This window comes from Emiliania huxleyi (genome assembly GCF_000372725.1).
Source record: "Emiliania huxleyi CCMP1516 chromosome Unknown EMIHUscaffold_147, whole genome shotgun sequence".
Taxonomy (NCBI): domain Eukaryota; phylum Haptophyta; order Isochrysidales; family Noelaerhabdaceae; genus Emiliania; species Emiliania huxleyi.
Window position 1 is genome coordinate 233684 of NW_005201123.1, and position 25036 is coordinate 258719.

General features: G+C 63.3%; 3 protein-coding genes across 3 annotated transcripts; 1 reads left to right on the forward strand and 2 right to left on the reverse strand.

Moving 5' to 3' along the window:
* Positions 1-4132: 4132 nt before the first annotated feature.
* EMIHUDRAFT_441227 (hypothetical protein) lies at positions 4133-4975 on the forward strand (the record flags this gene model as incomplete). The annotated part of the gene is made up of 5 exons (XM_005787033.1): positions 4133-4215; positions 4295-4480; positions 4554-4615; positions 4723-4818; positions 4898-4975. Coding segments are annotated over exons 1-5 (495 nt in total), but the record flags the coding sequence as incomplete, so codon positions are not given.
* A 5180-nt stretch (positions 4976-10155) lies between these two features.
* Positions 10156-11906, reverse strand: EMIHUDRAFT_228440 (hypothetical protein; the record flags this gene model as incomplete). The annotated part of the gene is made up of 3 exons (XM_005787034.1): positions 10156-10564; positions 10889-11147; positions 11177-11906. 3 exons carry the CDS (start codon positions 11904-11906, stop codon positions 10156-10158), a joined length of 1398 nt encoding a protein of 465 aa, XP_005787091.1.
* Positions 11907-21679: 9773 nt separating this feature from the next.
* EMIHUDRAFT_228442 (hypothetical protein) lies at positions 21680-22579 on the reverse strand (the record flags this gene model as incomplete). Its single annotated transcript, XM_005787035.1, has 1 exon — positions 21680-22579. The coding sequence occupies one exon, from the start codon at positions 22577-22579 to the stop codon at positions 21680-21682; it is 900 nt and encodes a 299-aa protein (XP_005787092.1).
* Positions 22580-25036: the final 2457 nt, after the last annotated feature.

The following is a 25036-nucleotide window of genomic DNA, read 5'->3' on the forward strand; positions in this document are numbered from 1 at the left end:
TTTTTTTTTTCCCCCCCCAAAGGAGGGGGGGGGGCAAACCGGCCCCCTTTTTTTTGGGAAGAACTTCTTTTTGAAAAGTTTGTGGGGGGGATTTTCTTCCCCCCCCTGGTTTTTTTTGGGGGGCGGGGGTTTTTTAGAGGGACGGGGGGGGCCCCTTTTTCCGGGGGGGGGGGGGGGCCCCCCTTTTCCTATAAAAGGGGGGGCCGGGGGGAGGCCCCCGAATTTTAATTTTCCTTTTTTTTTTTCGCGGGGCCCCCCCCCCCCTTTTGGAGGCCGCCGCTTCCTTTGGGGTTCCCCCCTTCGGCTTCTTTTTTTTTTCCCCCCCTGGGGGGGCTTTTCCGGTAACCTCCCTGGCAATTTTTTCTTTTACCGCTTTCCCCGGGGTTGTCCCCTCCCTCCCCGCTTGGACCGCCTCCCCTTCAGGGGCTTTTTTTTTTTTTGCCCCCCCCCCCCCCCATTTTGCCGCCTCCCCTACCGACCCCCCCTCGCCCCCCCGACCCCGCCACCTCCACCGCCTCTTTGGCCGTTCCCCCTCCTACCTCCGCCGTTCCCCCCCCCCCCCCAAGCCGCCGTTTCCCTAATCCTCTCTCTCGCCGCCCCTACTACCGCCGCCTCCCTCAGTCATACCATCGTTACGCAAGCATGCGCGACGCTGCCTCTTCGCGCTGCTCGCTCGCGGCTAGAGTTGGTCAAAGGGGCCAAGCAGGGTGATGATGACAAAAGACTTTGCAGCATGATGGTGCATGGGCTGCGCCCAGACGACGTGATCGTGAGCATTGGTAGCAACAACGAGTTTGGCTTTGAGGAGCAGATGCTTGCCTGTACAACAAGTCACATCGCGACATTTGATTGTACAGTTGCCAATGCAACCAACAAGCCAGACAACTCGCGGGTATCCTTTCATCCGTATTGCATTGGACCTGCCGACACGGAGCATGCTCGCACCTGGACATCCATTTCGGAGCTTGCGCTCAGAGCAGCACGATTGCACAGCGGTGGTGCTGTGGATATCGATCAGGCTCGCCCGCCGCCCCGCATCGCCATCCTAAAAATGGATGTTGAAGGGTGGGAGTGGGTTGTACTGGAGCAGGTGACGAGGGCAGCATCGGTGCGGAGCAGCTTGCCCCAGCAGATAGCCGTTGAGGTTCACCTCAAGACCCACGCGTCAATGGGCGTACCTGGCTTCAACAAGGGTGACCTGCCCAGCAAAGGGCTGAAGCTTCGTCAGCTGCGTGAGCGCATGACGTTGGCTGGCTACGCTCTCATCGACCGCAACGACAACCCCTGGTGCGGTCACTGCAGTGAGCTGCTCTTCGTGCTTCATGAGTGAGTTAGAATTTTACAACAAAAGTCTCTCGTACACGCCTGAGCCCCCTGGTCTGACAGCCGCCTGACCGCAGCAAACCCCGGACAGCGCCTGACAGTGCCCGACAGCCTGACAGCGCTGACAGCACTTTCTCCGACAGCCTGACAGCACGTATCTGACAGCCTGACAGCAGAGTCTGACAGGCGAGGTGCTCCGTCGCTGTCAGGCCCTAACGTGACAGCCTGACAGCTGCCCGACAGCCCGACAGCACACAGTGGCCTGACAGCAGCGCTGACAGCCTGACAGCAGCACAGACGCACAGCAGGTGAGTGTGGTCCATGTGGTCATGGGATGGTCTCATGGGTCTCTCTGACTCTCAACCCTCCCGCCTCACCTCTGCGGACCCCTAGCACCGGCGGCTGTGCTACTACAAATGAAGCTACCAGCTAGCCTTCTGGGGCCACAGTATGTGCCTACGGCGTCTGGGTGGGGGTGGCCGCCGCCGCTTGTGCCGCCGCCGCGGCCTGCGCCTGCGCCGCCATCTGCGCTCCCCAGGAGACCTACTGTGTGGATCTACTCTCACTGGCTGCGGTCTCCTCTTGTTGATAGTGTCATAAGTGTGGCTGGTGAGTGTCAGAGCCTGACAGCACCCCAACAGCACCACCTGACAGCACCTGACAGCACCGGCCCTACGTCTGACAGCAGCTGCAGCCTGACAGCTCTGACAGCTCCGACAGCGTCTGACAGCACCACCCGACAGCTCCGACAGCACCTGACAGCACCAGAGCACCTCGCCTGTCAGACGAGCACCGGACAGCACCCGACAGCACTGACAGCACCTGACAGCTGGTCTGACAGAGGCACCTGACAGTGCCTGACAGTGCCCGACACCGCCCGACAGATCACCTGACAGCACCTGCCAGCCTAACAGCCAGGGCTCAGGTACACGCACGCACACACGCACGATTCACTCAACAGGCAAAGAGCGCGGACGACGGCTTCTATCGGACGACGGACTGCAGAAGATCGGACAGGAGTGGGACGCGTCCAAAATATGTACAAAAAAATCACTCGATCTTTACCGGGATAGGAACTGTATTTGGTGATATTTTAGCCCCCGCACCCGGGTGCACTCGTGTGTGTGAGTGAGTGTGTGTGTGTGTGTGCGACGAGCGGCAGCGGGGGGCCATGACTACCTACGTTAAGAGAGAGATTTTTAGCAATACCAAACAACGTTTACGAAAACATAAGTAGTCGCGCGAGCTGTGAGCGTCTCGAGCTCAGCCACTCGGACGACGAGGACGCCTGGCGGTTGGCGCCCGCAATATCAGTTGGCCCCCTATCTGGTAACGAGCCAGAACCCAGGCATCCCCCCTTTTCACCCTTGGGGTTTTGCCGTCGTCCCTGGGCAGCTGTGTGCAGGGGCCCGCCCCGCACACAGCGGGTCCCCAAGGGTGAATCCCCCTTGCGCTCCCCCCTACTCGTCGCCCTGAATGGTTGCCCAGGTTGTGGAGGACACGATCCCGGCGTGAACACGACTATCTGACGGATCCGCTCCTGACAGTGGCACGCACCGCGCTGTGGCGCGTGCCACTGTCTTTGTTTGAAGTCAAAAGTCGAATCAGAGCGGTGTCGGCGTTGTCCTCCATTTTCCTCCCCTGGACCCCCGTCCGGGATCGCTCCGGGACGCACGCCGGCGAAGCACCATCAAGCTGCTGTATGTACGGCCCCGGCATCGCCTCCCCTGGCTTAGCTAGACTGAGAGATATTGTGCACACGATCTGTCTCTTCAATATATACACTGACACTTTACCTCCCATAGCTCGTCCCGGTCCGCCACGGCCATCCTTGGCCTCCGGAGGCCCCCCCCCCCCCCCGGCCGCGGCGCGGTGCGGCGGCGTCACAAATCCGACCGCAGAGCACCAGGACGCGGTCGGGCGATCTGAGGTCCAACTAGGCGTATGCATTGCCCATCCAGGGCTATCACCTGGACCCATCAACAGGCGCCTGCGGCGCCGTGGTCAAGAGGTGTTGTTCATGTTAAACAAACTTTAGTTTGTGCTAGTGAACTGAGGAGAAGCGGGTCGAGCCTCGGCGCAGTGAGAGGGCAGCGCCTAGCGGGCGGGAACCCTTATCCCGCGCCCGCCGCTGCCCGCCACTTTGTGCGCGGGACATCCGAGCGCCACGAGGCTCCTGACACAGCTCCCGACTAGCGTCGGCTCCTGCTCAGACAGGCGCCAACCTATCTGCTATCAGTTCTCAAAGCGAGATGGTCTTCCAGCTGCCAACCCTCGCGGACACGACGCCCCAGGACGCCACGCGCGCCGCGCGGCGAGCTGGCCAGCATGAACCCAAGCGATTTCCACACGAGCCTCGAGACCGGTGACACCCTCATCCTGGAGAAGAACTCCACCAAGAGCATCGCCTTCACCACAGCATCAGCGCTGGGGAGGGAGGAGGCCAGGATCGGCCCCGGCAGCCGGGCACCCCCCGCCACGGGGCCGACAAGCTCACGGCTCTGCAGGGTCGTCGAGAAAGGGACAGTGGGCCTCCCCCGACAGCCGGTCGGCAAGTGGCGCAGCTCGCCCACGACGGGCGCGCGCGCGAAGATCACACCTCCTTCGACACCGGCGAGGACGGCGTCACCACCGTCAAGCTCGCCGTCATCGTCGCGGAGGGGGACGACGAGGCGGCAATCGAGATGCCGATATCCGAGTTCTCTCCTCCTACCCCGCGGGCGCCGACGCCGACGTCGACGCCGCCGACACTTCACACCTGGGCAGGCATTCATGCGGCACCGGACCGTAGTAGTACGAAGGGGAGCAAGTGCCGCCATGTCCTTCCTCTCGCATATTTCGCGACGGATGCTCGGCAACGGATTGGAGGGCGCTGCATCCTACTTCGACACGGCACGCGCGCTATTACGCACAGCGCGCTCAGGCCCCGGTCACACGACACTCCCCGAACTGCTCACGCCCACGCTTGCAGGCCGAGCAGCTGCCAGTCGGCACCATATCCGCCGAGGCGTACACCAGCCGCGCCATCTGCTGGCGCGTCCTCGCGAAGCGGCTCGACTGGCGCAGCTTCGGGTGGGCCCCCGAGGACGACGCTGCCGGTATCGGGACTCTTGACTTGAGGACGCTGCAGGGCTACTCAGGGCAAACCACCGGCGAGGTGAGCCGTCGCCCTACCCTCGCACCACACCCATATCATTTTTCACGCGTGCGACTTGCCTCCTTGCCTCCAGGCAGCGGTGCTAGAGACGTGGGCTGCCGCGGTCGGGCTCGAGCGGCTGCCCGCTCCGATCGGGCGCACAGCCTTGCTCTCTCTCCCTTGCATTCCCTCACATCGTCCGACCCGTCCTCCATTGTTGTCAGCGGACGCCGTTCCTTACACACCTTGCGCACTGTCGTCAGGTGGGCTCTGCTGCTCATCGACACGGCCCTTGTCATGCGATGGGCGGGCTCACCGCTCGATTCCGCATCGCCGCCGAGCCTGGACGCCTACCCTCGGTCTTGCCTACCCACGTTCCCCGGGGGTTATGCCGAGGTGTGGTGTCGAGATTTGCCCCCCCCCCCCCCCCTCGTGCAGGTACCCCGCATACCCGGAGGCCGACTCGCAGGCGATGGGAGGCAACGGGGAGGGAGGTCGGCCGAGCCACCACCCAGCTTGGCTTCCTCTCGCCCTGCAGATGGCGTTGACCGGAGAGGAGTGCCCTCACCCTCGGCTTGCCCCTCCCGCTTCCGCCCATCCCTGAGCCCCTTTGAGCGCCTGTGTAGGAGTCCGCCTCCGTAACCGTCTTTCCCTTCAACATGCTCGTGTCCTCGCCTTCTGCGTCCTCCCACTTTCGGCTGTCCAGCCAGGTTAAGTGGCCGCCGCTGCCACCCCCGAGCGACGAGTCGCGAGCGGTGGCCCGCAAGCTGGCTGGCTTGTGGGAGCTCACTTCGATGACCAACGATGGGAAGCCCTTCCCTGGCGGCGCAAAGGGGCGCATCTTCTACTCGAAGACGTGGTACTCGGCACAGGTCACGGGGCTCAAGGGCCTCTGGCACTTTGTCTACAGCGGGCGGTGGCACATGCACGAGGGCCGCGTCTACCACGTGTGCTACTGCAACTCGCCGATGGCGTGCTTTGAGGCGCGGGGCAACCGGTGCCGGTTGTGGGCCGGCAGCAGGGCGAGTCCGTAAGCGCGCGGTGTTGAATCAGGTGCTGCAAGACTCGCAGCTCGGCCTCGAGGCGAGCGATGCGTCGCGCCAATCGTACGGCGGCGTGCGGATGCGCGGCGCGAGAGCCAATTCAAATCCTCTGTAGTTTTGGGCGGCGTCTAGGACACACACGCCGCCGCCGCAATTTGTAGGCGCGAGGCTGATGGAGGACGGCACTCTCGAGCTCTCCGTCGAGGATGGGCAGCAGAAGCTCCTGTGCTGGCGCAAGGTTGACAGCTTTTCGGCCGCCTCGGGCGGTCGCTGGGGACCGTCGTGGGAAGGTGAGGGCGCGTGAGGTCTGTGGAGGGGGCACGCCATCGATGTTTCCATTTATCGGTACTCGGATGTGTAGGGCTAGATTTGACATTTGTGACGCAGCCCCCGGAGCATAAAATAAATCCCCTAAACGGCTGTGGTTCCCATATGGGAACTTCGCCAATTCTGTGAAAGAGAAAGCTGATGCGGCTGGTCGCAGCGACGGCCGATCCAGCAGTCGTCTGCGACATGGCAGTGGCCCCGAGTCATGTGCAGCTGGTCCCGAGCGGCTCAGGTCCCAGATCGAATCTCGGACCCACAGATTCTAGATTCCTTTAGATTCCCTGGATTCCCGCAACAACGATCTCTTAGCGGCGGCAAACAGAGGCGCAACTCTGCCAGCAGCGAGGAGGCTCCTGCTGCTCAGCTACCGAGGCCTGGTGGCGTCGGCTGCTGCGTGGAGAAGACAGCAGCACTGTCCGACCTCAAAACATGCACAACAAGCGGGATTTGTGACTCTGTCCTCGATTCTTCAGTCGCTCTGCCGGACGCGCTCGCTTTGTCGCGAGGGTCACCAGTGCAAGCCGTGTGGACGCCCAGAATAGCCTCCCCTGGCTTAGCTAGAGTGAGAGATATTGTGCACGTGGTCAGCCTCTACAATATATACACTGACACTTTACCTCCCAGAGCTCGTCTCGGTCCGCCACGGCCATCCTCAGCCTCCGGAGGGCCCCCGGCCGCGCGCGGCGCGGTGCGGCGGCGTCACAAATCCGACGTCAGTTCACCGGGACGCGATCGGGCGATCTGAAGTCCAACTAGGCGTATGGATTGTCCGCCCAGGGCTATCACCTGGACCCCCCGAAAAAACCTCGGACATTTTACGAACTCCTTGGCGACGTGCGCGTCGCGTCGCCAAGGCTCTGCGACCTCGGTCGTACAATCGGCGACCTCGGTCGCACAACCGGCCGGATGCGCGGGTTTTCAGCCAGGTTCCCGCGCACCGGCCACAAACTCGACTCGCACAGCAAAAAAATCCGGTGCTCGCGCGCTGCTCCCACGCTTGACCACACACTCGCTGCACTGCTCAAAGCCAACCCTACCTCACTGGCCGCCTCCAACACTGTCCCGCGCGTCTCGCGCCCCAACTGACAACTCATCTCCCGCGCACCGGCCACGAACTCGACTCGCACAGCAAAAAAATCCGGTGCTCGGGCGCCGCTCCCACGCTTGACTACACACTCGCTGCACCGCTCAAAGCCAACCCTACCTCACTGGCCGCCTCCGACACTGTCCCGCGCGTCTCGCGCCCCAACTGACAACTCATCATTGTCCCTCGGACACCACTCTCCAGCCGCGCTACCTTCGCCCACCTACCGCTCTCGCATGACATCTCAACAATCCTCATATCTCCAGGCCCAAGACTCCTAACCACTGCCCCTGCTCGCCCAGGACCACGAAGCGCCGCCCGCGCGCCCATTGACCCCCCAATCAGCCCTCTTGCTGTCCCTCAATCCCCACCCGCCAGATGTACTGCCCTCGCCCACCCAATACTCTCACCCTCCTGACCCGGACAGTCCAGGTACAGGAAAAGCGGGGAGCGGGGCCCGATCCAAGGAGCACCCCGTCGGCCCGGGAGGGCTGTGAATTTCGGCGCGAGCGGAAGGCTGCCTGCAGACGCTCAGCCCCCGGCTGAGCTGCCGAATCCTCCCGGCTAATCCCCTGACCTGCCGCCTGAAACGGGACGACATTACACCACCTCACACACACTCCCCCCTCAGGGCTAAGCAGTGCGCAAGTCCACCCGAACTCTAGGCGAGGCGTCGACCACTCCTTCGGAATAGCTCTGTCAGTGGCTGCACTAGACGCCCAGAGATGGCGCGCGGCGCGGGCGGATGACTGGAAGAGAAAATGCGGAGAGGCTAGCTCGCAGGTAGATGTGCTCAGCCAAGGGTAGGGGATGAGGGGAATGTGTCAGTGTGGGGGGTGCACCAACCGCAGAGCGTTGTGTTTTGCCTTTAAGACTTGAACAGTTTTTTTTTATCACCTGGACCCCTCAATGGACGCCTGCGGTGCCGCCCCCACGAGGTGTTGTTCACACCTGTCCAACCATTCGTGCAGCAGGAACGCGCTGTGTGTGGCTGGCAGCAAACTCAAATGACGACGGGTTGCAGCCTCGTAGCTCAACGGCAACATTGTGCATGAGGAAGGCTGATAGAAGTATCACCAGCCACACAACCAACAGCTTCTGGAGAGTATGCGGAGCGCAAGCAGCCGGTGATCAAAGGCGTGTTGCTGTCGGTGGCAGATTGCCAGAGGGACGCCGGCGCCTCGGTGCGTGGCTTCGTCACAATTTTCCACCGCTCAACTTGGAGGCAGTGTGTCTAGTAGCGTGCTACACCTATGACGGCGGACCTCACTGGGGCGCCGACGTGCAACGACCGTCTGCGATCGAAAGACGAAACCGCGTCCCAGGAGCTCGTGCAGAGCGCGCTCCGGAGCTCGGTGGCGGGAAATTTGAAGGGAACGTGGTGGCTTCCCACCGCCTCTGTATGTGCCCAATAAAGTGCTAACACGACCCTCGGGCAGCAGGGGGTATGTGGCGAGCGCACGGAGGCACAGTTAGGCCGCCGTGATATCGCCCTTCCGGGCACCCCGTTTCGGTAGCCGTTTAGGGGATAAGGAGGAGAAAAAGTTGGACCGCAGCGCACAACCTTCAGTTCAGAGGCCCCCACTGACTCGCCACTGCCACACTCCCGGGGTCCCGCACCGCACTGTGTCGCTCGCTCTCCACTCCCTCTCCCGCCACCGTGGTCTGTGCGCCCACCGTGCGGCAGTGCGCGCAGAGCCCGCAGAGAATACGTGGCTGGGTTCACAGCGATTGTAGGAAAACGAAGGGAACACTTGACGGTCGCGGCCTTCCGACTCGCGCCTCCGCCTCACTGGCACTATTGGCAAACCCCGGAAAGTGCGGCAAAAATAAGCGCCTGCACGTGTAGGCGCGCATCTTAGCCAAGGCTCGCGCCTACACGTGTAGGTGCTTGTGTCAGATACGCGCCCACACGTGCAGGTGCGAGCCCTAGCTAACATGAGCGCCTCCACGTGCAGATGCGCATTTGGCAGCTCGAATATAAAAGCGTCTACTCGTGCAGGCGCTCGTTTTAGTAAAGATACGGGCCTACACGTGTGGCCGCGCGTATACCCCCCCCCCCTCCCGGGCAAGTCATGCACTGAGCTCAACTGTCAACCCAAAAAGGACTGCACACGTGTAGACCGCCCAGTCCCCTACCTACCTGACCTCCCACCTCACTGCTCACTCAGCCTTCCACTCGAATACAACCTCTGCGGCCCTCTCCAGCTCTCCTGAGACCTAAGGTGTTAAAAAATGTATCGATCACACACCAAGTGCGTATATCACCTCAAGCCAATGTACGCGGCCACACGTGTAGGCGCGTATCTTAGCTAAAACGAGCGCCTGCACGAGTAGACGCTTATATTCGAGCTGCCAAATGCGCATCTGCACGTGGAGGCGCTCATGTTAGCTAGGGCTCGCACCTGCACGTGTGGGCGCGTATCTGACACAAGCACCTACACGTGTAGGCGCGAGCCTTGGCTAAGATGCGCGCCTACACGTGCACCCGCTTATTTTTGCCGCACTTTCCGGGGTTTGCCGGCACTATTGTAGCCCTGGCCGGTGCGCGTGCTCAGTTGAAGTTCCGGAGTAACTCTCACGGTGACCAAGAAATGTCCACCTCAGAGGCACCTCCGGAGGCAGGCCGCCGCACGCCGGCGACACAGCTCCAGCTGTCGAACTGACCCTCAGCTCCTCTCAGAGCGGGAACTGTGACGAAAGTTGACTGAGGCGGTTGTCAGGAACCATCATACGGATCACATTATGGCTCTCTCATGACGGGAGACCGCCCGACCACTCCTGGGTGGCACTGCCACCGGTGTCGCTCGACGTCCTGTCGACAGCGTGCCGACAGCGACACAGACCATGTGGGACGCGTCGAGTATCGACCTCTACTGCTTACCCAGCCTTCGAGTGTATCCTGGCTGTGGCCCCACACCCACTGGTGTCCATCTCAGAGACCGCAGGAGGTCATGAGGGTCGATGGGAGTGCCAACCCCACAAAGCCTAAAAACCCAGCCCAGTATATATAGCGTATTAGAGCCGTACCTCGCCCCTAAACTGGGCCTGCACACATGACACATCACACAAGCTGCATGCTTGAAGCCGCGCACAAATACCAATTACCATCCGAGAGCCCCGACACGACACGCACGCCTAAGCCCCCCGCCGAGCCCCCAGTCCCCAACCCATCGCCCGCGCACCCACTGCACAACCCGTGTCATCCCGCGAACGCCCACGATCCACGCGACTCACGCGACTCACTCCTTCCAGAAGCGGATCGGCGAAGCGGGGCGTGACGATGAGGCCGCGCGTGGCGATGCCGGCTGGAGCGGTAACGTCTCACCAGCACGGACGCCGCCAACCACCTCGTAGCTTTCATACCGGCGCCGTTGCTCCACCGCGACCCAGCAGATCACTCCCCAAAGAGCGGCGCAAGTGCAAAGGAGGAGGAGGAAGCCCGCACCAAAGGCGCTCATCACGGTCTGGTTGTCAACCTGTGCACTGAAGTGCACCCCGCCCACGCGCGCTTCCATCACGACAGTCTGCGGCGCCGCGAGCGACTTGCCGACCCTCCCGTCGCCCTCCTCACTGCCACGGCTTGCGCCGTCGTGCTTCCAAGCCGCCACGCAGTCGCCTCGGTCGAAGCCGCACGCCGTCACGTTGCATCTCGAGAGGGGGGGGGGGGGATTCAATGGCAAAGAGGACGGCGACCCGGGTGGACAGGGAGTGTGGCGGTCGCGGCGGCGGCGGCGGGGGGGGGGGGGGGGGGGGAAAATTCATGGGGTTTAATGGCAAAAAAGGGGGGGGGGGGGGGGGAAAGTAAAAAGGGGTGGGGGGCCCCCGGGGGGGGGGGGGCCCCCTTTGTGGGCCTGGCCCCCCGGGGAAGACACCAAACCGGGAGAAAACCCCCCCCCCGCGGGGGGTTTGGGGCGCCCAAAGGGGTGGGGCCCCTCCTCTTGAGAGAGAGCCCCCCCCCCCCCCCGGGAAAACCCCCGGGTGGAATCATCGTCGCAAGCGCCGTCGCCGAGCCACGCCGCGGCGCAAGCGGGCGCGCAATCGCCGGTGCAGTCGTCGCCGTCGAAGCCACAGCGTGCCGTGTTGCACTCCTCGTCGCACTCCTTGTCGCCGCGCCACGACTCAACGCAGCCGGGCGCGCACTGGGCGGCGGCGGCGTTGGTGCGCGAGCGCGCGTCGCAATCGCCGCCGTCGTGGCCGCAAGCCTCGGAGTCGCAGCCGGGATCACACTCGCCTAAGGGAGATCTCTTTCCTGGTGCAGACCGACGAGCGGCAGTGGATCAAGGAGCAGGGCAAGCAGGCAATCGCCGTCGCCGAGCCAGTTGCGGGGGCAGTTTGGCGCGCAGAGCGCGCCGACGTTGACAGGGCAGGCGGCGGCGGTGGAGATGGACACCACCCACTCGCAGTGGTGCCTCGTCTGCACGCGTGCCGGGATCTGCGAGCCGAGACCGTGCTCCGCAAGGTTGCACTCCAGCATGAGCAGCAGCGAGTAACGCTGGCCGGGCCTGCACTCATCCCCCTTGCCAAAGATGAGCTGAAGCCCTCTCTCTGGCCGGTCGGCGTCGAGCAGCACCACCTCGGGCTTGGCGGGCGGCCGACCCAGTACCGCGCAGGCCGTGCGCGCCGGCTCGGCGGGTCTCGCGCCGGCGCCGCCGCCCAGGAAGGCTGCCAGAATCGGATCGCCAAACGGGCCGGGAGAGCGCGGCGGAGTGCGCTCGACGAGAATGCCGGGGGCGTGCTCGCCATGGCAGGTGGAGAACTCGCGGCCGCCAGGCGCGTCGGGGCCGCACACGGAGAGCACGAGCGACTGCTGCGGGCCGCTGACAAAGCCGGGAAAGTCGGCCAAGAGATTGCCAAGTCCCGAGTCGAACTTGATTTCGTGCTCCGTCGCGAGCGGGGAGAGGTCGAAGGTGGCACTGTGCGCCTCCGATTTGAAGATGCACCGCGTCGATGGGGCGAGAGCGGAGGCGGCGACACAACTTAGCGTGAGCATAGCGCCTGTTTGTAGCCCGCCGCGGCGCCTAACATCCTTTCTCGAGGTTCTCGAGGTGGATATCCTTTGGCCGCGTTGGGTAGCGAGGATTGGTGTAACCCGAGCCACGGAGGCGTGTTTTCTGACGGCCGACCGTCAGTGCACGGATGGCCCCTTCTCCGACTGCCCCGGCTAGTTCCCGAGGTCGTCGGGTGTGACCCCTTCGTCCCCCGAGACCTAGCGCGGGTGGGTTGGAGGGGGCTCGCCCCGTTCCTCCCCATCGGGCCGCATGAGCGGCCACGCCTCGCAGATTCGTTTTCGCGCCTGGGTCAGGCGCGCGGGGCATCCCCCGGGTCGCTCGACCAGCGATCCGAAGAGTGGCCGCTATGCGAGGGAAAGAGTGGGGCCCTCGGGGTGCGCCTCGTCCGGCCCCCTCCGAATTTTCCTTTGGCGCGAGCGTCTTTCTTTCTTTCGGCCGGTGTTAGCACAGGTATATCGTTGGCAAATCAAGACACAGAGCTCACACAGAATCACAGCGGGAGGAAAGCGGCGAGTCGCAATTCCTGGGGTCCTTGTGGCGGGCCACCCTGTCCAGAGAGGCATGGATGCCTATCTGGGGTCTTTCGACCGAGTCTATGAGTCCTGGCCGCTCCCGGTTGTGGCAGAGGTTATGGAACCAAGCGACGGAGATGGTGCGGGGGTATGGGTGTTCCAGGCTGGGGGTCACTTTCCACAACTTAGCGTGAGCATAGCGCCTGTTTGTAGCCCGCCGCGGCGCCGGTAATATTTTCCTTTGTTGTACGTCTTTCTTTCTTTCTTTCGGCCGGTGTTGGTGCGCGCGGTGGTGGCGGGTGAGCGGGATGTCTGGGGCCCGAGAGAGATGCGTCATGCGTGTGTCTGCCTTGCGTTTGTTTCATATCGAAGGCATAAACAAAAAAATGGAGCTCGGCTAGGGTTGCGCAGCGACAGGAGCGAGTTCGCGCTGCGCTAGGCTCAGACGGCGAGTTCGCGCTGCGCTAGGCTCAGTACGGCGAGTTCGCGCTGTGCGGCCTGGCTGCACCGCTCTAGCAAGAGACTCTAGGCTCTCCTCTTGCGAAGATTTTATCTCTCGGCTGCGTTGGCTCGCCAAAGTCTTGTTGTTCTCGATGGCTGCTCGATGGCGCTGGGTGATGCTCCGATAAACCCTCCGGATCTTCGACAAAAGTTGGACATTTCTTTTTTCAAAGTGCAAGGTGTGAATAAGAGGTTTATGATAGGGCTAATACGACGAACTATGCGGCAATCGACTGGGGGGCAGCCCCCCAGCACATCCCGCACAGAGACCTCGTAGTAACCCTACTAGTACCGCCGATGCGATAGCTCAGTCAGTGATTGACAGTCAGTCAGCAGCAGACTTTGACGATTGGTGGCCTCGCGCCCTCAGTCGCCCTCCTCTACTGACGGCCCTGCCCCAGCCCAGATGCCTCATCCAGGGTGGTGCAACCACTCGCGCAGGGAGAGAGAGACAGTCGGCGATCTGCGCCGCGCAGATGAGCTCCGCCTCGTCTGCGTCGAGGACGTCCACCGCAGGGCTATCATAGCGCCATATGACGCACTGCCTGTTGTTCATTACTTCGCAGGTGCCAACGTCGAGGACAATCTCACTGGTGGCGGCTGCACTCCCGGCCGGCGGTAGGAGAGATGAAGGCTAATGTACTTGGCAGTGTACGGGGCCTACCGGCGTGAACAGTGCCCCGGGACGAAAGAGGAGGCGACATCTCTCTCGTCCACGAGCGCCTCGATGTGCGCATCGACGGTGTAACCAGCTTTGAGAGACGGGAATGAACGGCGGTAAGTCGCTGACAGGTGCGCCTTCGTTCCTACCACCACTCCCACCAGTGGAGCAGCTCGTTCGAGCTGTTGAGTGTTGTTGTACTCTGCTGTGGCGCCAGCTCGGTGTACAATACGGACGAAGACGGCCACAGCAACGGTGTAACCAGCGCGAGCATACAGGCAGCGCGAACCGCTGTGCTCGGCGCGCCGGCCGCCGAAATCCTCGCTCGAGTTCTTTGGCATAGGGGAACCCCAAACCCTAAATTTTCTTCGCCTGCGGCAGGCCATCACTTTGATTCGCTGCTTTCGTATTAAATAGCTCTTTCGCACGCCTTTATCAGCAGGTCCGGGGTGAGGGCCGGCCTTCATATCTGCTGTATTTTGATAACTGCGCCTGGCGTACTCTGCTCCGCCACCTGAGCCAGTTGCCGGCCCGGTGGACAGCTCGAGGGGTAGTGCGGTGACGGACTCGACCATCACGCCCATGTTCGAGGGCTCGTCCACGGCGTCGGCCACAGGCGTGCCGATCGAGGCAGGCGAGCCCATGTAGACCGGGATGAGGCACGCGAGCAGGACGAGTAGGATGGAAGCGCCGATGTACGGGCGAGGCAGCGCGGTGACGGACGAGGTGAACTTGACCCACAGCCCGCCGCGCGCCCGTGCCTCCGCCGCATTGCGCGCCGCCGTCTTGGCCTTGAGGATGGCGGGCGTGTCGGTGGGGTTGGAGTCGGGGAAGGTGTCCTCGACCTGGTCGGTGCCGACGCCAGCGACAAAGCCGCCGACGATGCCGTCCGGGTCGAACGTGCGGGTGACAGAGTCGGCCAGCGCCGCCCGCACCTCCTCGTGGTCGGCCGCGGTGGAGTCCGACTTCTTGGCGAAGGGGTCGTGCGGAAGGGTGTGAAGGTCTTCAGTGACCACTCACAAGCTGTTCCAAGGCCCGACAGAAATGTACTGTCAAAACTTTGTTCAAACAATGTGAAGGTCTTCAGTGACCACTCACAAGCTGTTCCAAGGCCCGACAGAAATGTACTGTCAAAACTTTGTTCAAACAAAAGTCCTGGCCCGCGGCCCCCACACCCACAATGACTATCAATCCAGGCTGCGGGTGAAGGGCAAAACCGCGCCGCTGCAGAACGGTTTTTGCAAAACCGCGCCGCAGCGGTACGAAACTGCGCAGATGCAGTCCAGGGGTGGTAAGGACACTATGTGTGTGTGTGTGGCCGTAGACTAGACGGCTGCGCGGTCGTCGGTCTTCAACAGCCCCCCATCCTCGCATCGGGTAGCGAGGCTGAGGATCTGAAGAAGCTAGACGACTCCTACATCTCCTACTATCGCGCGCACAATTGCGCAGCCTCCTCAAGGGTGGAGGACAAACATACAAGTGACTCGGGGAGCTCCAGGAGCGCCCATACTGCCGGTTGTCGACTACATTTGATGAAGGGGAAGTCGGCGTTTCCCCTCTGTGCCGTCCTAGGCGGTGTCGTTCATGATCTCCTTGCGGAACGACTCGAACTCCTTGCGCGGGAGCGGCTTGGTGAAGAAGTCGGCGAAGTTCTTGAGGCTCTCGACGTACTCGACCTTGACCTCCCCGGACTCGACGAGCTCGCGAATCTTGAGCTCCTTGCGCAGGATGTGCTTCGTCTTGTCGTGCATGACCGGGTCCTCGGCGACGCGCAGCGCGGCCGTGTTGTCGATCTTGATGACGGTCGGGCCCTTGGGCTTGTAGCCGAGCGACGCGAGGAGCGAGCGCAGGTGGACCGCCTCGCAAGCCGCCAGCGTGCCGGCAGAGATCTCGGCCTCGAATGTCGAGAGGGAGATGTGACCCTGCTTCTTGGAGAAGTACGAGATGATCGCGGTGCCGATCTTGAAGGCGCAGCCGGAGGTGCTCTGGCGGGTGCACCAGTTCGCGTCGGAGCAGCCGAAGAGCTTGGGGTCGGCAACGCGCTCGTAGTGGAGGCCGAGGTCCTGCGTGCCGATGAGGTAGATGAGGCAGCGCTCGGCGGCGGCCTCGATGTTCGCGTCGGGCCAAGCCATGCAGCGCGCCAGCTGCGAGACGGTGTACTGGATGTCGGGGCGCGCGTTGGTGGCGAACATGAGGCTGCCGATGAGGCACTGGCAGCGCTGGAGGAGCTGCGGGTCGGGCGCGGTCTTCTTCTCGGCTGCGCTGATGACGATGGACGGGAGGTCCTTGTCCGCGGGCACCTTGTAGCCCGCGTGCGTGACGCCTGAGGGGAAGAAGCGCGCGCGCAGCATGTCGATGTACTTGCTGGCAGACAGCTTGAAACCGGTCTGCGTCTTGGTGATGGTGAGCCCGAGGAACTCGTGCACCTTTCCCTCGTGGACCTTGAGCGGCTTGCCGACGTGCTTGTTGAAGTGCTCGATGTACTCGTGCGCGAGCGCTTTGCCAGCGGTGGTCCCGGAGTGGAAGATGCCGAAGTCGTCCACGTAGATGACGACGATGAGTTTCGTGCTGTTGCGGGTGAGGATGAAGCAGCTCGGGTCCGCCTCGGACTGAACGAGCCCAGGAAACGCCTTGTTGATGGACTTGACGTGGTTCCACCAAGCGTTACCTGCGGATGGTGCGCCGTAGAGGTTGCCGACCTCGCACACCATGTCCTTCTCCTCGCCGGTGATGGGGTCGATGTAGCAGTACTCGGGCTTGCCCTTGAGCCCCTTCGGCATCTCGCAGTACCAGGTCTCGCCCTCCCCGCGCTCCGCCCAGGTGTACGCCATGGGCTGGTCGCACGTGATGAGTTCCATGTCCTCCTGCGCGGCCACGTTGAGCACGGTGCGGGTCGTGCCGTAGCGGACGACGCTCGCGAAGGTCTTGGTGAAGTCGACGCCGGGCCGCATCAGGTTGCCCATGACACAGCCGCGCCACTTGCACCGGCCGTCGGACTTCCGGGAGGCGATCTCCTTCAGCGGGAGGACGCGCACCTTGGCGGGGCGGCGCATGGGCTTGAGCGTGCCGTTCTGGATGAGGCCGAGGAACTCGGTGTCATACGCCTTGTACCACGCGTCGCGCAGCTTGGGGTCGCGGATGTTGGCGATGTCCTTGTAGTGCTTGGGCACGATGTTGTCCGGCATGGGCATGATCTGGCCGTCCACGCTCGACATGTACGCGACGCACTGGTCCGTGGTGTTGCGGTAGACCGACGACGATGGGGATGCGGCCGCCGCAGCCGCCCAGATGCCGAAGGGCGTGGCATTGGCGGCGAGGCGGGCGTTGAGCATGTTGTTGTACTCGCCCGTCGAGACGCCGCCGCGGCTGCGAGTGGTGCGCGGCGCAGGCGCACCCGCTGCGGGCGGGTTGACGTTGCCGTCGTTGGCCGGGTCTGGCATGATCACCACCTCCTCGTCAAGGGTCAGCCCCCCGGCGTGGTTGTCGGTGGTGGGGAGGAAGACGGAGTCGCCGCGGGTCACGTTGTTGTCGAGCGTAGCCTTGTCCGACTCGTCGGGCGTCTCGTCCGCGGTCACAGGCTCCGGCCACGCGCCCTCGATGTCCGTCGGGGTGAGGTCGGAGGTAGGAGCACGGTACTCGATGCCGTTCCAGAGCTCGTTGACGCAGAATGTCGCCTGCGTGGTGGTGCCGATGTGCCCCTTGCGCGGACCCTCGGTGATGACGTACTTCCAGCCGGGCGAAGTGCGCGAGATGCCGAGGAAGGCCGCCATCTCGCCCGTGGGTGAGACACCGTTCGCCACAAGGTGGGAGGGCGACTTGACGATCATCTTGCACGCCCACGGGTAGAACATGTTCATCTTGGGGCGCTGCCCGGTCTTGAGCTCGTACGCTGACTTGCCGGTGTCGCGCACGGCGAAGGTGGCGTTGGCGATGGTGGCCGCGTACACCCAGGCGTAGCCCCAGTACTGGTAGAGCTGGGCGGCGCCATGCCCCCCTGCGCGTGCCATCATCTCCCGCACGATCCTGCCGCAGGTAGCGTTCGCACGCTCGCACGCCCCATTCTGCCACGGCTCGTAGGGGCAGCTGTTGCGGAGGGTGATGCCGTACTTGAGGCAGAGCTCGCGCACGGCGCTGGAGTTGAGGACGACCTCGTTGTCGCAGAACGCAACTCCTCCGCGGAACGTGTGGCCGTCCTTTCCCTCGTTCTCGGCGAAGTACTTGCGCAGGTAGGCAGGCGTCTGGCCCTTGGTCTGCAGGATGTACGGCGTGATGGTGCTGGTGTGCTCGTCGACGACCATGAGTGCGTAGCAGTGCCCATCGACGCCTACCACACCCTTGGGCGACCAGAGGTCGTAGTGCGACGAGCCCCCGAAGCGAGTGGCCAGTGGCCGGCCGGTGCTGCGCCGCGCGTGGTACTTGGCGTTCGCCTGCAGCGCGGCGTCGTCGAGGCCCTCGTTGCGGTCCATCTTGGAGAGGTCTGGCACGCCGTCCGCGATCTTGCTGAGGTCCTTTAGCGCGTCGCCGGAGATGCACAGGGCGTGCCGCCAGAAGGTGCCATCCGTCGGGCGCCGCCCCGGCTTGCCGCGCACGATGGCCTTGGCGGCGTTGGCGCCGACGGATGCGCCGAGCGGCATCAGGTGGATGTTGAAGTCCTCCCCGAAGTAGATGGTCTGCCCGGAGGGGTAGTTGAGGCGTGGTGGGCAGAGGTCGAAGCGGACCACGATGTTCTGCGCCTTGCACTCCTTGACGCTGACGAGAGGCATGGCGAGTCCGGGCGCGTACAGCGCGTTCACCCACTCGGTGTTCACAACCTTGGTGTCCTGCGGCTTGGTAGGGTCAGCCAGCGCGAAGGCGTACGCGGTGCCGACGCCCTTCGCCTTGAGGTAGTCGTTGTTTGCGCAGCGGATGTAGATGGGCTTCTCGGGCTCGCGCCACCCGCGAGGGAAGTAGTCGGGCGTCGGGAACATGTTCATGCCCGCCTTGGAGTCGACGCCAGCGGCATACGATCCCGGCATGTTCACACCGGCGGTCGTGTCGTACGCGTCGACGACCTTGACATGCCCGACAAGCGCGTGTGCCTGCATCGCGTCCATGCGCGCCACGTACATGGCGAGCATGATGCACGTGTACGAGAGGACGAGCGGGACCGTCTTGGGCACGTCGATGTTATTCACCGCGCGGAACATGTCGCCCGCGACCTTGCGGTAGATCGGCTGGAGCGGGTCCTCCTCGATGGCGTACTCTGCTCCGCCACCTGAGCCAGTCGCCGGCCCGGTGGACAGCTCGAGGGGTAGTGCGGTGACGGACTCGACCATCACGCCCATGTTCGAGGGCTCGTCCACGGCGTCGGCCACAGGCGTGCCGATCGAGGCAGGCGAGCCCATGTAGACCGGGATGAGGCACGCGAGCAGGACGAGTAGGATGGAAGCGCCGATGTACGGGCGAGGCAGCGCGGTGACGAACGAGGTGAACTTGACCCACAGCCCGCCGCGCGCCCGTGCCTCCGCCGCATTGCGCGCCGCCGTCTTGGCCTTGAGGATGGCGAGCGTGTCGGTGGGGTTGGAGTCGGGGAAGGTGTCCTCGACCTGGTCGGTGCCGACGCCAGCGACAAAGCCGCCGACGATGCCGTCCGGGTCGAACGTGCGGGTGACAGAGTCGGCCAGCGCCGCCCGCACCTCCTCGTGGTCGGTCGCGGTGGAGTCCGACTTCTTGAAGGGGTCGTGCGGGAGGGTGCGGCCGGGGGACTTGGCGCACACCTTCTTGTACGAGGACTGGGCCATGCGCACCTTCGCCTCGTGGTCGATGCGGTCGGGGAGTTCCTCGAGCACCTTGGCGACAGGGACCCCCTTGCAGATGAGGTCGCCGATGCACTTGCCACCGTGCAACCCATTGCAGTGGGGGCACGGCTTGCGCCCAGCGGCTGCGCGGCCGCCGCGGTCCCCGCCGCCCTTGTCGGACTTGATCTGCGCCTGGAGAGCGGCGACCTGGGACTCGGCGGCCGCGAGCTTCTCCTTGAGCACGCCTTGCGAGGCAATCTCCGCCTCGAACGCCGCCTGCGCAGCCGCCTTGGCCTCGTTGGCGCGGTCCGCGTTGTCTTGGTCGAGGATGCCCTGCATCGCGAGCGTGGACGCCTTGAGGCCGTACGTCTTGCCCGATTGCGCGGCGAGTTGGCGCTGCATGCCGATCTGCACGCGCATGTTTGCGCCGAGCGTGGCCCCCTTGGCGGCGATCGCGTCGAGGATGTATTCCTCGATCACCTCGTCGGGGAGGTGCCACTGGGAGCCCTTGAGGAACTTGTTCGCCTGCTCGATGCCCGTCTTGAACTTGGCGAGGCTCGCGGACGTGAGGTCCTTGAGAGCGTCGGGGGAGTACGCCTTCTCGAGATCCGCGCGCAGCGCCTTCGTGCGCACGTTCTTGGAGTTCGTGTCCTCCGACTCGATGAGCGACTTGATCGCCGCGATGCCCTTCTTGATGTCGTCGTAGTGGTCGGCGTCCTCGTCCGCCAACATCTCGGCGAGCGTGTCGTCGTCCTTGACGGCGTTCTGCAGCGCACCGTAGAGTTGGCGCGACAGAGTCACCGCCAGGTCCCCGAAGTACTTGTCGATGATGGCCGGGATGAGGCCGTCCGCAGTGCCGATGTTCTTGTAGCGCACGTGCAGCGCGACCGCCTCGGCCTCGCGCTCCGCGCCCGGCCGGATGGTGCCCACCTCGATGATGTCGAGGAGGTACTTGTGTTGCTTCGCCGCGGTCCGCAGGTTGCGGAACCACTCGTTGAACTCCCGCTCGGAGCTCTGTTTGTAGGCCGGAATCACCAGCTTGTCCGTCGACGACATGTTGTCGTAATGTCCCGGGGATCGTTGCCCCGCCGCCACCAACTGTGAAGGTCTTCAGTGACCACTCACAAGCTGTTCCAAGGCCCGACAGAAATGTACTGTCAAAACTTTGTTCAAACAAAAGTCCTGGCCCGCGGCCCCCACACCCACAATGACTATCAATCCGGGCTGCGGGTGAAGGGCAAAACCGCGCCGCTGCAGAACGGTTTTTGCAAAACCGCGCCGCAGCGGTACGAAACTGCGCAGATGCAGTCCAGGGGTGGTAAGGACACTATGTGTGTGTGTGTGGCCGTAGACTAGACGGCTGCGCGGTCGTCGGTCTTCAACACGTTCACCCACTCGGTGTTCACAACCTTGGTGTCCTGCGGCTTGGTCGGGTCAGCCAGCGCGAAGGCGTACGCGGTGCCGACGCCCTTCGCCTTGAGGTAGTCGTTGTTTGCGCAGCGGATGTAGATGGGCTTCTCGGGCTCGCGCCACCCGTGAGGCGCTGTGACGGACCTGGGGTGTCGACGGGCCCCTGGGGGCGACGGGGGTGCTCTTGGGGGGGGTCCCCCCACCAATCAAGGGGGTCTGGGGCGCAGCCCCAGGAGGCCCGCCGCAGGCGCCGATTTTTTGGGGCTTTTTTGACTGATTTTCATGAGGTGTTGCTACTATTTGGGGACCAAGTTGAAGCCTAAAAATGGCTACAAATACAGCCACAACAGCTGCTAGTCGTGAGCTGCTACTGTGTGGCAGAGCCCAGAGAGGGCTTTCAGGAGCACTATTCAGTATGATCCAGCTCAACGTTGCGGAGTAGTAACACTGTTCCGTTACCGTGAGCGGCCGGCGGCCGGCGGCGGCCGGTGCGGCACGCGGAGCACTCCGTGAGCGGTGACGGGTGCGGACGAGCAAATGAGAGGTTCCTTTCAGTGAGAGATAGGCAGTCCTAGTCTCTAATAACACATCTCCCACAGATAGCGACCTCTCATTCGCTCGTCCGCGCCCATCACTGCTAGTCGGGGCACTCCCGGCGTGCGGCCCGGTCCCGGTCGTCACTCCGGTTGCTCGTGTTCACACCGTCAGAACTCAGCTCCGCTAAGGATCCAGCGCCTGAGACTTGGGCATCATACACAACTTTTGTAGTAGAGCACAATGGCACCCTTGGATCAAGCCGGGTGCACCCGGACCCACCCGGAGGGGCCCGGGAAGGGTCTAGCGGCCCTCCAGCGGCCCCCAACGCCCCCCCGCGGCCCTGTTTTGGTAGTGTATCACACATATGTTGTGTCACTATCATACCCACGACCCAGGGTACCCGAGCGCTCCCGAGCAGCTATAAGGTCGAGCCGCTGGAATGCCTCCTCCAGTGGCACCCAGTCGCGCTCGAGGTACGGGAGGAGCATATCATACAGTTTCACTGCCCGAGCCTGCAGCTTGGCACACTCGTGGCACTTGTCCTCGTGGGCGAGCTGAATCCCGTAAACGTTCCGCATATCATCGAATTGCGCCTCGTTCAGGCCGGCGTCGATCATCCGACGGGTCACCCGACGTTCGAAGACGCTTTCCCGATCGCTGTCCGAAGACGCGTCGTCGGGACGGGAGTCGCTGGCCGGCAGGTCCTCGACCGCCGGCTCCTCCTCGACCGCGGGCTCCTCTGGCGTGGGCACGTCCTGCAACGTTTCTGGAACGACAGCGAGAAGCGCCTCCGCGCCCGCCTGCCGCCGCTTGCACTTGCCCAACTCCTTGTCCACGCCGCTCGCGTGCGTCTCGAGCCGCTTGCCGTACACGACCGCCTGCTCGAGTCGCGCGCCCGCCAGCTCGCCGCGTAGGTCCCACACAAGGTACGCCAGCGCAGCCTTCTTCAGGTTCTTTATCTGGAGAGCCATCAGCGCGCCGCGCCGCTGCGACGAAAAGAGCGTGTTTACGGCAGCTTTCGCGGCGATGATGATGCCGTTGGTGACCTCGCCGACGATGCTGACCTCGTTGGAGGGTGCGGGGACGGGTTGGTTGCCGAGGAGCATGGTCTCGAGGCGATTTAAGAGCGCGGTGGGCTCCAAGGCGAGCTGCGCCGAACTGGAGCGAGTCGGCCGCGCCCGAATTGCTGGCACCGCATCGGCGCCGGTCGAGTCCGACACGACCGCGGTCTTCTCCACCGGCTCGAGGTTCGCCATCCGCGGCGCTGCACCGCGGATTCGAACGGCTGCTCGCTCCTGCTCGGCGGCTGGCCTGTCAGCACGGCGCTTCGAGAGGGCGGTCGCCGTCGGTGCACGTTGACTATCATGGCGAGCGAGCAGCCCCGCAGTGAGTGGATGCAGCCCACCGGAGGTACTGTCTGAGGTGGGGCCCGGCGCGTGAGGCTCGTCGGCGTCCGCCATCACCGCCTGCGGCCACTGCAGAGTCGGCCAAACCAGGCTTGATTTTGGCCATTTTGGCACGGACCCTTGCGGACTCTTCACAGCTGGGTCCCGGTGCACCCGGAGTGGATCACTTCATTACTGGACCGTACTGGAGGTCCCCGTTTTCGGCCGCCGCGGCCGGAGAGCACCCCCGTCGCCCCCGGGGGCCCGTCGACACCCCAGGGTGACGGACCGCGAAGTGGCGGTCGGGGGGGGTGGACATGCTCCCATGTTGCCGACGCGGCGCCGGAGTGGCCGGCGCTGCTAGCCGCGACCACGACGGCTACTCCGATGCGCCGGGCCGACCCGTCCTACCGACGGTGGCACTCTTCCACGTCTTTCTCACGCGGAGAAAAATTCTGAAACGGCGTGCAGCAGAGTCGCCGACGAGTCGGTGCGCGTCCGTGCCTCCTCATGTCGCGCTTCGTTCTCACCCATCCATAAACTCACTTTGGCCTCACTAGATATAAAGCGAAGGCTGAATCCTTAATCCTCATATTTTAGATTAGGACGCTGTGGGCCCTCTAATAGAGCCTCTAAATAGCAGATCCGATCCGAGTACCGAGACGCGGGCTCTCTCATAGCAGCCCATAACATGTTATGGGCTGCTATGCCCCGAGAGCCATAACACCATAACAATAACTGTGAGAGTGCGTGTGCGAGGGCCAAGACGCATTAGCGCGGGCGCGGGCGGGGCGCGGAGGACCTTAGTCCTTACTTTTTGATTTTGTATTTTGAGCACAACACGAGACCTACCGTGGCTGGGTTCACAGCGAGTAGGAAAATGTCGAAAACACTTGACGGTCGCGGCCTTCCGACTCGCGCCTCCGCCTCACTGGCACTATTGTAGCCCTAGCCGGTGCGCGTGCAGAGTTGAAGTTCCGGAGTGAAAATTCGAACGCGTTCTCTCACGGTGACCAAAAAATGTCCACCTCAGAGGCACCTCCGGAGGCAGGCCGCCGCACGCCGGCGACACAGCTCCAGCTGTCGAACTGACCCGCAGCTCCTCTCATAGCGGGAACTGTGACAAAAGTTGACTGAGGCGGTTGTCAGGAATCATCATACGGATCACATGGTGGCTCTCTCATGACGGGAGACCGCCCGACCACTCCTGGGTGGCACTGCCACCGGTGTCCCTCGACGTCCTGTCGACAGCGTGCCGACAGCGACACAGACCATGTGGGACGCGTCGAGTATCGACCTCTACTGCTTACCCAGCCTTCGAGTGTATCCTGGCTGTGGTCCCACACCCACTGGTGTCCATCTCAGAGACCGCAGGAGGTCATGAGGGTCGATGGGAGTGCCAACCCCACAATGCCTAAAAACCCAGCCCAGTAGCACGAGACAACACCGCGTTGAGTTAATTTGCAGAGTGTTAAAAACGCTGAAGGTCGTGCGGTGCGGCGCTTGTTATGGGGCGCGCCACCGCGGGCCCGCTTACTGCGCCGACACTGCCCGACTCTAGACTTGCGCTGGCCGCAAGCTTCGACACCACCTACTTTTACCGCGTCCTCGGCTGTGTCGGCTCGCTGCCCTGCGCCTGCCGCTACGCAGAGCAAACCTCCCGATCGGCAACAGTTCGGTCCTGCAACCCGCAGCTCCAAACCACATGCCGACACCCCCCTCCGCCACCTAACCATCGCGTGTTCGCGAGCATCTCACACCGTGATGAAGGATTTGATGGGGCAGATCTGCTTTCGCCGCTTGAAGCCTGCCGCCGCAGCTCGGTCTTCCGCCGCCGCGGCCGGAGCGGCGTTGGCGGCGTTGGCGGCGCGCGCAGCCTCGCGCGCCTGTTTCGTGGGGAGGCGCGACGGTGACGAAAGGCAGTCAGGGGCGGGAGGGAGGAGCGGTAGGGGGAGGGCCTCCATCGCAGCGTTGTAGTCCGCCGCCGCTTTCTTGTATAGCTGCCGCATCTCTGCGGTGGCGCCTGAGGGCGCGAGGGGGGGGGGGGGGGGGGGGGGGGGAAAAAGGCCCCCCCCCGGCCAGTTTTGGGAAATTTGGTTGGGAGGGGGGGGGGGCCCCTTTTCGGAGGGGAAAATTTTTGGTTAATTTTTGGAAAAGGGCCCTTTTGGGAAAGGAAACCGGGGGGGGGCCCCTTGGGGGAAGGGGGGCCCTGGGGGTCCCCCTCCACCCCAAATTTTTTAAAGGGGGACCCGTGAAAAGGGCCCCCTGCAAAGTTTGCCAATGAAGCGGAGAGGGCGCCGTACCTTCTTGGAGGGCGGCTTAGTCGAG